Genomic DNA, 14,319 nt, shown 5'->3' on the forward strand with positions numbered 1-14,319 from the left:
TCTTGCCATGTACCACCATTTCAACGGCTCTCTGCATGTTGGATGGTGGCATCAGCTTTGCTTCAACATGATTGTCACTACCAATTCCTTTTCTTTTTTGGGCATAGCGGCTTGTGCATGGTGGACTACAGCCAGCATCATGATAATCACTATCACTAATAGTATTGGTGTCAACAAAATCGGTGTTGATAATGGTATAAGCAACAGCACTGCCACTGCTGTTGTTGTTGCCGGTGTTGCTGACGCCATGTGCAACAACACTGCCACTGCTGTTGTTGTTGTCGGTGTTGATGATGGTATAACCAACAGCACTGCCGGTGTCGGTGTTAAGGGTTACAGTTCAAGATATTTGTAAGTTATCTAAAACACTTATCAAGTCATTATAAAATCTGATTTCGTTAAGGTTGCATTGTCCATAGTGTAAAAATTTATACAAGGGTGCCAAAATTTGAAATGGTACGTTATCCAGCAATATTGAAGACACATTGTCAAACGGGATTTCGTGGACAAGTTGTCTAAAGAAAGGGCTAATGACGTATAACATTACGGCGTTAATGTCGAACATGTAACCACCAGCAATAATTTGACATTTTCTGGCAAGATTTGTTTTTGTTGCAATGACTTGATAAAAAGTGTTGCAATAGTTTACATTTATTAATGTTATTTTACTGAAAGTAAAAAATTATATTAGTCTATCTTATATATAAAATATGGTATGTTCCGTATGTGAAGCTATTTTAAAAGGGTTTTAGTAGATTTTAGCAAAAATGACCAAATCTATGGTTTTTATACCCTACACTACTATGTGGGGAGGGGTATTATAAGTTTGTTTTGGGAAAAATTAATGTAACGCCGCAATTATGGACCAATCGTCACGAAATTTTGCATGGAGGTCGGTTTTAGACCGGAGTAGACACCTATTGTTGCTGGTGATGATCGTGAAATGGACCAAAAACAAGTTTTTAACCAATTTTGTAGCTGCTCTTTAGGTCGCAATAATAGTCCGATCGCCTCGAGATTTTAAATAAGGTAAGAGTATATTACAAGGAAGAAGTTTGTAATTTGAGATGGCGATCAGGTAATATTAATAGGGTTAAATGAACCAAAACTTTTGTGTGAAAATTGTGAAATTTTTTAATATACAGCTTACATCATTATTCTTGGAATACATATTCCGGGTAAGTAAGCTATACTTGGAAAATAAACTTTTGACCTTTACATTGATGTTAATTGTGTTGGTGTACATGATCAGATAACAGAGCTACAGCCTTTTATATCCAACAATTTGATCGTAGTATAATAATAAACACGCTAGAGGTCGCAATTATGACTTAATTGTAACGAAATTTTGTACGAGGTAAGACTCTAGGTCGAAGAAGATGCCTAAAATTTTGGACGATGATCTGGTATTATTTAGCTGGTGAAATAGGCCATTATTTTTTATGAAGAATATAAACATTTTATTTTTGGTCCATGTTTTACTTCTAGGAGAGCATATACCAGCAAAGTAGCCTACATGTAGATGTTTATTTATAAAATGGGGTTTCTGTCGAGAAGCACATTTCCCTCCCATGGTATTTATTGTCTCTATCATTACAGATAAATTCCCAGTTTGGGAATTGTTGCAAATTACGTGGGGCCCAAGCACATTAATTGTCCAATTGGATGTTTTTTAACATATCGTACCTGTTCAACAAAATGGCAGTAACTAAAAATGTTATATTTTTATTTAGAAAATGTTTAACCGCTTTGGTTACTTGTTATTCATGAAAAGATTAAAATGTTATACATACTTTTTATCGTGGGAAATTTCTTTCTACCCAATACAGGTCTGAATCCATGCTGGCGTACTCAATTAGGGCATCGTACCTTGCTTTTGCATAATGCATTGTGTGTACGGTCGGCTTAGCGAGGCAGTGGGAGCGAATAATTTTTCTATTGTTGCATGCGTTGTTAGTCTCATTAGACTAATATTTCCATGCCTCACCAATACCATTCTTAGGGTTGACATACTTCGTGCATAGATCTCGTGTAGGGGGGTATTTGTGCTGTTGAAAAAAATCCTTAAGATGAGTTAGTCGGGTCAGCTTCGCACGGAAAGAGCTGTGCTCATCTTCAGTGATCAGTTTGCAAAGCTCCATCATATATTCTAAGAATTTCCGCGTAGCCCTCAATGTGACGTCAGGCGCCTCTCCCAAAGTTCTCAATTCGCTTTCCTTACGTAGCAGACGTTGTACAACCTTCTCACTATAAACTTTCATGTACAATTTGGCATCAAATGTTTCGTTGAAATAACTATTTTCTAAAAATGAAGTTTCCTTAATAATGGCGGTTACGTGGTCGAATTTCACCAATATATCATCGAAAGTGGTCTTGTTGGTCGTTAATGCGCGAGAGGCAGAACAGACAATGTGGGCCAGGTCCACGCACCAACTTATATGTCTTTGTTCATCTATATATATATCACCATTTTCTACGGCAGACAGCAACGGTAAATGTGGTGTGGCAGCATCGCAGACAACATTCACTATTTGAAGACCAATGCGGTCAGCTACATCATATGAGACAGGAAAGCATTGCTGCAAATCCTCCGTCTTGTTTAATGGGGTGGCGAAATTCCCAACTCTCCTATCAAACCGGTTAGCATGAAGGTATACAACATTTTAACCTCTTCATCCTCGACTTTAATGCCGTCGAAGCTGAGGACACAATATTTATAATCCTCCGGTTTTTCCGCAAACCATTCCACCAATTTCCTTATTGTGGACTCCTGCAGCCCCATTGGTTGATGGGGGAAAAGACTTTCCTCCACTGCTTGAAGGGGTGGGAAGTTGCAACTTAAATGTTTCGACTTTAGTGTGTAGCCATCTCGGGAATTTAAGGCTTCTATTACAATTTTTTTTCGGCATATGCAAGCAATTCCATGGCATTTAGTTGTATCTGTCGTTATGTATGAAGCCCCCAAATTTGGGGATAGGAAAAGATGGCGATCCGAAAATGCACGTAGGCAGAAAATAATTTTATTTATTGCAGATCAGAAGCCAAAAGTGCAGGCTGAAATTTTTAAAAAAACGAGCGCTGTTAACTTCTTACATTTGTACCCAGTTCCGGTACTAAAAAAAGAACAACTTACAAAAGTGTAGTTTACCACTTTCATATAAATTGTCTGTGCGGGAACACAAACTGTGTACAAGTAGTAACAATGTTAACAACTTTAGTCCCCAATTTACATTAGGCGAGTTTACTTGCGGCAATTGTCAGTTTGTAGGTGAGAGAGGGGGCTGAGAGGCAAAGGGTTACCATATGCCTCACCTCTCTCTCCATCAAACTGACAATTGCCGCAAGTAAACTTGCCTAATGTAAATTGGGACTTACTCTGGCCAACACCACTTTAAATTCGCAAAAAAAAAAATGTTAACAACTTTGTTGTAAGCTCTGGGAACCTCTAGTGTCAAAATTACAGATTGTTTGGTCAACAAATGTAGATGAAATCCTCGAAATACCTAAAATCGGAAGGTACTGTGGTATGGGAGCTATAACAAAGCATGGACCTATGTTGACAATTTTTGATTGAGCACTGTAAACCTGAAATACAAAAAAAAAAATGGAAAATTCCTCAAAATACTGAAAATCGTTAGGTATGTGAAAATTTTTCTATACGAAATGCTGTCTACAACAACTTTTCTGCACGAAAAGCCGTTATACAACAACTTTTATATACGAAAAACCGTTATACAACAACTTTTATATACGAAAAGCCGTTATACTACAATTTTCTATACGAAAAGCTGTTATATGACAACTTTTCTATACGAAAATCGTTATACGGCAAAGTTTCTATTCGAAAAATAGTTATACAACAATTTTTCTAAACGAATATTAGTTATACAACAATTTTTCTAAACGAAAATAAGTTATACGACAATTTTTCTATACTAAAAGCTGTTATATGACAACTTTTCTATACGAAAATCGTTATACGGCAACTTTTCTATTCGAAAAATAGTTATACAATTTTTCTAAACGAAAATTAGTTATACAACAATTTTTCTAAACGAAAATAAGTTATACAACAATTTTTCTACACGAAAAATTGTTATACGACAATTTTTCTATACGAAAATTGCTGTACTACAATTTTTCCATACGAGAAATTGCTATACTACAATTTTTCTATACGAAAAATTGATATACAACAACTTTTATATACGAAAAGCCGTTATACTACAATTTTCTATACGAAAAGCTGTTATATGACAACTTTTCTATACGAAAATCGTTATACGGCAACTTTTCTATTCGAAAAATAGTTATACAGCAATTTTTCTAAACGAAAATTAGTTATACAACAATTTTTCTACACGAAAAATTGTTATACGACAATTTTTCTATACGAAAAGCTTTTATATGACAACTTTTCTATACGAAATTCGTTACACGGCAACTTTTCTATTCGAAAAATAGTTATACAACAATTTTTCTAAACGAAAATTAGTTATACAACAATTTTTCTACACGAAAAATTGTTATACGACAATTTTTCTATACGAAAAGCTTTTATATGACAACTTTTCTATACGAAATTCGTTACACGGCAACTTTTCTATACGAAAAATTGTTATATGAAAATTTTTCTAAACGAAAATTAGTTATACAACAATTTTTCTAAACGAAAATTAGTTATACAACAATTTTTCTACACGAAAAATTGTTATACGACAATTTTTCTATACGAAAAGCTTTTATATGACAACTTTTCTATACGAAATTCGTTACACGGCAACTTTTCTATACGAAAAATTGTTATATGAAAATTTTTCTATACGAAAAATTGTTATATGAAAATTTTTCTATACGAAAAATTGTAATGGGCGTTATCATGAACGGCAATTCCCCGTGAATTTTTTCACTTTCTCCCTTAAGTTGCAACGGCGGAAAGACAAAACTCACGGGGAAAATTTCATTCATGATAACCCCCTATAAGAATATTTTTCTATACGAAAAATTGTTATACGACAATTTTTCTATACGAAAATTGCTGTACTACAATTTTTCTATACGAAAAATTGCTATACTACAATTTTTCCATACGAAAAATTGATATATAACTTTTCAGTACGAAAAATTTTTATACGACAGTTTATCTATACAAAAAATTGTTATACAACTTTTCTACACGAAAATTGTTGTACGCAACGGTTTTATATGAAAGGTTGTTATAGGAAAAGCTGTTATACGACAACATTCCTACATGAAAAGTTGTTATACGAAAGGCAGATACATATTTCTATAAGAAAACTTATTTTACAATTATTATAAGCACATTCCCTTCACTTTGGTTATTAATAACAGAGTTTTCTGCGAATCGACCTTATATGGAAAAATTTTGGTTTTGAAACATAAGCTCCCTTGACTTTCACACTTATTTCAATTGATTTTAACAACAAAATTTTAATTGTACTATAAAAATAATAAAATATAAATATTTAATAAAAAGTAAAGAAAAACATAAAAATATGTATGTAATTACATTAATATAAACAAACGACAAAAAATAATATATTATGTATGTATTTCAAAGTAATTTAGCAAAGAAAAAAGAAGATAAAAAGGAAGATTTTTAAAAATTATATAAAAAATAAAAGAAAAAAAGTTATAAAATAAAAAAAACAAAAAAGATCCCAAAGGGACAAACTAAAAAAACCTTGTAGTTTTCTTGCCCTCGTTTCGGAAAAAAGCAATAAAAATGCATGTTTATTTTTTTAGATTTTGTTATATTTCTAAAATTTGATTTTTTATATATTTCTTATAAAAATCTCTTAACATATTGCTTATAAAACTAATGAAACTATTTTGCGAGGGATTATGTTCAGCCTACAATGGAACATATAATGTGGAAACATCTTGTTTAACTTCATCATACAAGTCTTTGTACTCTTCATTTTCCCGTACCAACAATGCAACTGTACCTCGTCTAACACCCATTGCGGCTCCCAAATCTGCACGGCTAGGTGTGTAAACATATGGGATGCCCTTTTCTTCACATACAGCGGGCAAGTGGCACATGATATCAATTGGTGTCACATCACCAGCAAATATAACCAAGCTAGAAAGGCAATGTCAACGTTAGAGATTTGTTTTCATTTGGAAACAAACCATGTTTGTTTTAATACATACCCAGTTTCACCTTTACGCAGACGAGTTTGTACATCTTTTAGACCATTTCTCAAATAGGTTTTGTGTTTCATAGCCTTTTTAATAAGTTTATAACATTTCTTGGCTATCTTCTTGGTGGCCATAGGCTGGGAAATAGCGTTGACGTACTTCAGTTTATCATCGTAGGTATCCTCTTCTTTTACACTGACATTGGTTACATTTAAAACTTCGCTGGTGGTATCATCCAAAGGTTCAGTCTTGATTTTGCCCATTTTTATATGATTTTTATTGAAAAAATACGGATAATTAAAAATTTACACTTCACGTTCTCAAAACACGTGTGAAAACAGTATAAACTTCAAAATATTAGTGACATCAACAATGTGGATGTGGTTATTTCAGCAACTGGTACTAGAAAAACATATGGTGTTGCCAGATCATAATGATTGTGGGTTGACAGGCGAGTGTATAGTGGAATAATTATAATAGTCGTGTTCCTTTACGTGCCTGAGGTTACCACTTTTTACCCGCAAAGTGTTCCCTTATAGCTATATTACATTACGTGTATTTCATGTGTATGTTTTGCATTTTTTTACATCTACATGTTGTACACATAGTGTGATCCATATAAAAAATTTCATCTATCAAAATGATGTGTGAACCCATGTGTAACTTTTTCGTTTTAGAGCCCGTCCTATTCTTGTATGTACAATAAATAGAAAACAGCTGATTTGTTTGTTTTGACGAAAGCAGAAATTTGCAAAATTTGCTAAAAGAAAGAATTTCTTAAAGAAACATAAATAAATCGATTTGATAAAGTATTTGTTTACATTTATAGGTTATGTCACACAAAAAAAACATGTACTGGTGTAATAGCAAACATTATAAATCCTATGCAAAATGTCATTTTTCGCACACACAAAGAATTACACGAGGACAAAAAATTCAAAACATACACATGAAATACACGTAATGTAATATAGCTATTACTTTTAAAAGCAAGCATACAATTTATAGCTCTGTTCCAGAACTAAAAAGTTTTTACAATTTTTACCACTTTTACACATTTTGCGTTCCCGTACACAAAAATTTATATGAAAATCGTTTACGACTTTTACAACTTTTACGACTTTTACTACTTTATAAAGTACGGGAACAGGCCATATATGAGAGCTGTTTACCACTTTTACCATTTTTTGCCACTGTTACCATTTGTAAAAGTAAAGAAACAGACCAAATAATAATTAATTCCTCCTCAAACATTATTTTACAATTTTTTGAAATGAATTGAAAACAAATAACAAAAAATAGCGTCCAAATAGTGTCAATCTGTTTGTTTGTCATGTAAACAAAGAAATATCAAAAAATACGCCGGCATCAAAACGCCAAATTCAAATTTTTTTGACTTTGAGCGCCGTTGTGTGCAACACAAAGAGACGTAGAGCAAGAGAAATTTTTGGGCGTCGATGCCAAACGCAAAACTTTACCCAAACGTTGTATGTGTTTTCGGCTTAAAGTTGTGTCATTTCTGGTAGAAGAATAAAGAAAAATTGTCTTCTATTCATCTACCAGAAATGACACAAAACTTTATTCAAACGTTGGATGTGTTTACAGCTTTAAGATGAATATTAATAGATCTAAATATTAATTTAAAATCAATTCATTTTTGGAGGAAAATTTCAAGATTTCGAGAATTGACTGAAAGCTTTGCTACACACTTGTCATGCATACACATACAAAAAGGGTTCATCGGCCCGACAGCATGACAGATAGATGAGTGGAGGCCTTAAGGCCTAGGTACATAAGCTGCCTCGCCTGCTTGCCTTGCTTGCTTCTGATAAAAGAATAAAAAAGAAAAGGGCAACCAAGTTCGAAATTTGCTCCTTTATTTTTTTATTTTATGTTATGTCAGAAATGAAGCATGAAAGCAAGGCAACCAGGCGAGGCAGCGTATGTACTCGGGCCTTAATTCGTATGCACTCGTAAATATGAGCCAGCAGCCCAACGAAAAACACATTTACTATCTAGATTCATAAATTTTTATTATTGTATTTCCACATGTTCTGGTCAATTTCCCTCAGTTCATACTAATTGCAAATTATATAAATCGGTTAAAAATAAAACAGAAAACAATGATTTCGCCCATGGTAGAACAAATAAGGCAAAATAAATACTATAACAAATACAACTTAACTAACAACACATAAAATTTGTTTTTGTTTGTAACGTTAGTGTCACTGATATTTGTAAACGACACAAGGAAATGCCTATAAATTATTGAAATTTAAAAGGTTTGTGTTCCTTTTAAAAATTAAAGTACGCACGAGGGTACGCTTCACCAAAAACAAGAAAAATTTGAGAGCAAATCCAAATCAAACCCAGCAAAAAAAAAAATGGAAGTTGTGCAATTGGAGTTATCCCAGCAAAAAGTTTGCATCCGCGGATGTAGTTGAATCACTACAAGTGTACGTTACATTTGCCGTTGGAGTACATCTTTTCCTATGAATTCACTTATGAATTTTACAAGAGAGCGCGCAGCTAGGATGCACTTCATTTTGATTCCACAGCACACAGCTACGACGCACTCCATTTTCGATCCAAATCGCGGCTTTTGATGTAGTGTTTTGGATTGAATTTAAAGGCACTCTTCGGATTGCATTTTTAGTCAGTCAGTCTAAAGATGCAATAAAAATGGAAGCCATTGCGAAATATCCCAGAATAAATAAAACGCATTTATTGTTTGTGTAAAACAAGAACACAAAGAACTTTATTATATAAACACAAATTAAAAATGTTTCCATTAAATTCAATCACATTTGAGCTTACTTCCTCCGTTCTCGGTTTAATTCGCATCTGATTTTCTTTCCTAATCCTAATATTTTTTATGTTGCCTTCCCATCACTAGTTCAGCTTTCGACATGGACTCCAACTCCACTCCATTAAAAATTTCCGTCTCGTGAATTACCGCAAAAATGTTCGCAACTTAAGTTGTTGTTTCTTTATTTTATAACAAACTCTTCGAAATGTATACACTCTCGTTTATCTTTTGAAGAAATGTGTAGGGATCAACCAACTGTTTTCTCTGTAGTGATCTCTACAACAACTGCTTATAAAATGTATCGAACGGAGTGTATTTTTCATAACTTGTTGTTGGTTGGTGTTGGAGTAAATCGAAAGATGTTGTGAAATCATAACTCCAATTGCTCAACTTCCAATTTTTTGCTGGGTATGATTTCACAACGTCTTTCGATGTAGTCCAACAGAGTTATGAAAAATGCACTCCGTTCGATACATTTTATAAGCAGATGCTTTAGAGATCCCTGCAAAAAAAAAAAAAAAAAAACAAAAACAGTTGGTTGATCCCTACCCGCCGCTGGCGAAATCATTTATTCTAAAAATAAGAGAGAGTGTATACATTTCTAAAGGCCTGCGTACATAAGCTGCTCTGTCTGATTGCCTTGCTTTCCTGCTCCATTTTTGACATAATAAAAATAAAAAAATAAAGAAGGCCGAGGAAATTTCGAACTGGGTTGCCCTTTTCTTTTTTATTCTTTTATCAGAAGTAAGCAAGGTAAGCAGGCATGGCAGCTTATGTACGCTGGCCTTAAGAATTTGTTATAAAATAAAGAAATAAAAACTAAAGTTGCCAACGTTTTTGCTGTAATTAACGAGAAGGAAATTGTTAATGGAGTGAAGTGCAGGTAAAGCCTGCGTACATAAGCTGCTCTGCCTGATTGCCTTGCTTTCCTGCTTCATTTTTGACATAATAAAAATAAAAGAATAAAGAAGGCCGAGGAAATTTCGAACTGGGTTACCCTTTTCTTTTTTATTCTTTTATCAGAAGTAAGCAAGGTAAGCAGGCAAGGCAGCTTATGTACGCAGGCCTTTAGAGTCCATGTCGAAAGCTGAACTAATTATGGGAAGGCAACGTATAAAACCTTTAAGGCCTGAATACATAAGCTGCCTTGCCTGCTTACCTTGCTTACTTCTGATAAAAGAATAAAAAAGAAAAGGGCAACCCAGTTCGAAATTTCCTCGGCCTTCTTTATTCTTTTATTTTTATTATGTCAAAAATGAAGCAGGAAAGCAAGGCAATCAGGCAGAACAGCTTATGTACGCAGGCCTTTAGGATGATGAAGCAAAATCAGACGCGCTTGGATAATTTGGAGAACGAAGAAAGCTAAGTTTCATGTAAAGGATTAAAGGCCAAGTACTAACAAATTCAAATGTTGCCTAATCACTACCAGGTAGTGGTATCACACCAGCTGATCGAATATGAAAAGTCAAATCCCTTTATAAAAAAATGATTTTTGTTGTAATTTGCCCAACAACATAAAGAAAGTTTTGACATAACATATTCAAAATTTTACGATGCCACTACCTGGGTAAATGTGCCATGTGCCTAATTCATTTGAATCAGGGGCTCAATTCTGTTTCTATGAAAATATGAAATGAAAAATTTTATAATGTCATGTTCACACGAGCGTTTCAATTACGTTGTTCGCCTGTCGAACGACGTACACGAATTAACCCGTTTCCACGACACCATTCGTAATTAACAAAAACATAAACAAAATTTCCTTCATTTTTGATTCCTTTTTTTAACGAAAATTTGAACCGAAAACACATAAAATATACCTTAAATGAATAGGAAAAGCAATAGACTTTCGTTCAAATGTATCTCCTATATTTAACTACACTCATTTCATTCATTTTTCCATAAATTGTAAATAATTTTGTACTTTCAATATATTTTTATATGTTTCTATTTTCAAAATTATAGAGAGAGACATGTCAAAACAATGTTTGTGTATACAGACTTTCAGTTATTTGTTTCCATTTTGTTTCAGATTTTTTACGCGATTTTGAACTAATGGACAAGGAATGTGTGTGGAATTAAGAAGGAAACACAACCATATGCCTTCTGCATCTATATGGAATGTTTAGTTCATTAATTTCCATTCATCTTTTTCCTTTTATCTAAAAATTTTTGTGTTTTCAACAAATTTTTCAATTTTGAATTTAGACATGTCATAATTAATTTTTTCGATAAATTCTCTCATTTGTTAGGGATGGGACATATTTTATCGTCGTTCTGAGAGTAATTTAAGTTGAACAACGTAGAAAAATCGTCGTTTGTTCATAGAATTTTGTATGGGGAATCAAGTAATTTATTCTTATTTGAGGGTCGAACAACGAATAGAGAACGAACGACGTACCGTGGAAACGGGCTATAAAGGAAAAAACTGTCAAATGAAAAAAATTATAAAGAAAATATTTTTCATTTCAAATTTTCATAGAACAAGAATCCAGCCCCAGGTAGTACTTGGAATTAAAAAATATATATTTATTATATTTTTATTTTTTATATGTACGCTCTTTTAGAGAAATTATTCTTTGGAATTTCCGCATACATCAATTTTGTCATTTTAAAAATGTTATGTTTTGTTGCCTGACTTGGGAAGCGAACCCGGACCTTCAGAGTGCAAAGCGAGTATGCTTACCAATGCACCAACGTCTCATATAATGATCAGATAGAAAAATGTTATATATTTGTTCAAATGTGTTGATATATTAAATAAATGTAAACAATCGCGATAAAAGGTAATCATAATAAGTCTATAGAAATTGTTTGTGTAATTCACCAACGATCTTCCTTGGCATTTCTCCGGAGTAACCTCTTAAGCGAGGGAGTGAGAAACTCACTTTCAAATGCTGGCAGGGACTGTAAGCCTGCAGGACAGCATTTGTAATAGTAAATTTTGAAGTTTTTGTCAAAGTATGTGTGAGTATTTTATGCAGGATTTGATTTTGGGATTGAAAGCCTTTCAATGAATTTTGTTTATTTTAGAAGTAATAAAAACAGTTTTTTAAAACAACGAATATTGTTTGTAACGAAATTAAAAAAAGATTTGAAAACTTCAAATAAAAATAGTGTTTTGGAGGAAATTTTATCAATTTTGGAATGTAATCAAAAACAGTTTTTGTATTCTGTATTGAAGTGAATTCCGAAAATTAAGAGATACCGTCCTATGGGGGCTATATGAGGGCGTTGACCTATACCTGCAAATTTCAAGTGGAAAGTTGTATACCCCTACCCTGCGTTTACAAATGACAGGACAGTTGGGTTCATGTATTGATTGTCAAAAACCCAAAACTTGCCTGTGTGACGTAGGCGTTCAGACAACTCCAAAAACAGTTGTAAAGTTTGAATGAAAATCATCGATTTCTTTTATTTTCCGTTCACAGATTTTGTTTTTTCTTCATATTCTTTTGTTTTCAACACATTTCAATTATTTTCTCACACATTTTTACAAAACATGTCAAAAATTGTTTAAACCTACTGTCTTTGAAAAAATGATGCACAGCTGGAAGACAAACGACAAATATATGTATGTGTTAGTAAATCAGAGTTGTATTTGCAGACAGTCTGTCTTGTGTAAACGCCTAGTTAAGGAAGACTAACTACCAAATTTCAGTCAAGAAGGTCACAACCTTCAAAATACCGAAAATCAGGAGGTACCGTTCTATGGGGGCTATATGAAGACGCGGACCTATAGCCGAAAGTTGTATACCCTCAACGAAGACTTACTACCAAATTTCAGTCACTTCGGTGACGGTGACCGAAAATCAGGAGGTACCGTCCTATGGGGGCTATACTAAGGCGGCGTATTTCATTCTGTTCACACCTTAAGTTCTATGGGGGCTATATAAAGGCGTAGACCTATACCAACAAATTCCATATGGAACGTTTAATACCCCAAATGAAGACCAAATACCAAATTTCAGCCATTTCGGTGGATTAATGTGGCCACAACCTTAAAAATATCGAAAATCTGGAGGAGCCGTTTTATGGGGGCTATATGAGGGCGTGGACCTATACCTACAAATTTCTGGGGAAAAGTTTTGTACCCCCAACGAAAACTAAATACCAAATTTCAGACATTTCGGTGTGATAATGAGGCTAAAACCTCTGAAAACACATAATACCAAATTACAACCGATTCGGTGGTCAAATGGGACAAATATATTAAAAAATTCTTAAAAGGAAGGCGCGTTACGCGTCACTTTGCATGGGGGCTATACGAAAGGGTGGACCTACATAGCCCGCTTTCAACACCAAAAGTCCTACGTACATATAATAGATTTTACAAAATTTCATCCACCTACTTCAATCCGTTCGGACGCTAGAGTGATTTCCACAGACGGACAGACAGACGGACGGACATGGCTAGTTCGATGTAGAATTGCACGCTGATCAAGAATGTATATAGTTTGTGGGGTCTACAATGATTATTTCGAGTAGTTACAAACGGAATGACAAACTTAATATACCCCCCATCTTATGGTGGAGGGTATAAAAATTGAAAACTTCACCTAAAAATAGTGTTTTGGGGGAAAATTTACCATTTTTGGAATATGGATTGAAGGAGTGCCAAACACTATTCAATCACACACGTATACAAGTGGTTCATCGGCAGCAGCAGTTTGGCAGTAAATGTATGGGCCGCATTATCATTGGAGTGTATACTTCCATACTGCCATTCCATACTGTATACTTCCATTCCATACTGGTATATTTCCAAGAAGTGTAGATTTCAGGCACAATAAAATTTCTTACGTGTTTTGCTATCTCGTTTTTATTTGATTTTGAATTAATTTATTTTGTTGGATGTGTTTTCAGCTTAGTCCCGGGCCACACTAGAGTAATTTTAATGAAATTTTGACATGAAACTTTGCATTTTTTGGGAAAAATTCATAATTTCAAGAAACTAGTGTACACGGTTTCATGTGTTCGGCAATTTTGCGTTGTTGCAATATTCGTATGAAACAAACAGACCGTTTTATTTTACATTTTCTTTTACTTTCATGTCAAAATTTCAGTGAAATTACTCTTATTAAGCTGAAAACAGATACAACGTTTGATTAAAGTTTTGTGTCGTTTTGGCCGTTTTTACACTGTTGGGCATGATGCCGAAAAATTCAAATTCATTTGAAATATATGCCGACAAACAGATAAACGCTGGACTTTGGTATCGTCGTCGCCCTGTTGTTGTTGTTTTTTTTCCGACGCCCAACGCAAAACTTTAATCAAACGTTGTATCTGTTTTCAGCTTCAAGCTGTAAACAGATACAACGTTTGGGTAAAGTTTTGTGTCGTTT

General features: G+C 33.8%; 1 protein-coding gene across 1 annotated transcript; it reads right to left on the reverse strand.

Annotated features, from left to right (window-relative positions):
- Positions 1-5,753: 5,753 nt before the first annotated feature.
- NHP2 (NHP2 ribonucleoprotein) lies at positions 5,754-6,527 on the reverse strand. Its single transcript, XM_073981699.1, has 2 exons — positions 6,178-6,527; positions 5,754-6,106 (listed from the first exon to the last, which is right to left on the reverse strand). The coding sequence occupies exons 1-2, from the start codon at positions 6,426-6,428 to the stop codon at positions 5,875-5,877; spliced, it is 483 nt and encodes a 160-aa protein (XP_073837800.1). The 5' UTR covers positions 6,429-6,527; the 3' UTR covers positions 5,754-5,874.
- Between the last annotated feature and the right edge of the window lie 7,792 nt (positions 6,528-14,319).

The sequence above is a fragment of the Musca autumnalis genome, unplaced genomic scaffold (genome assembly GCF_047663935.1).
Source record: "Musca autumnalis isolate F117 unplaced genomic scaffold, ASM4766393v1 scaffold_4, whole genome shotgun sequence".
In the NCBI taxonomy this organism is placed as follows: Eukaryota; Metazoa; Arthropoda; class Insecta; order Diptera; family Muscidae; genus Musca; species Musca autumnalis.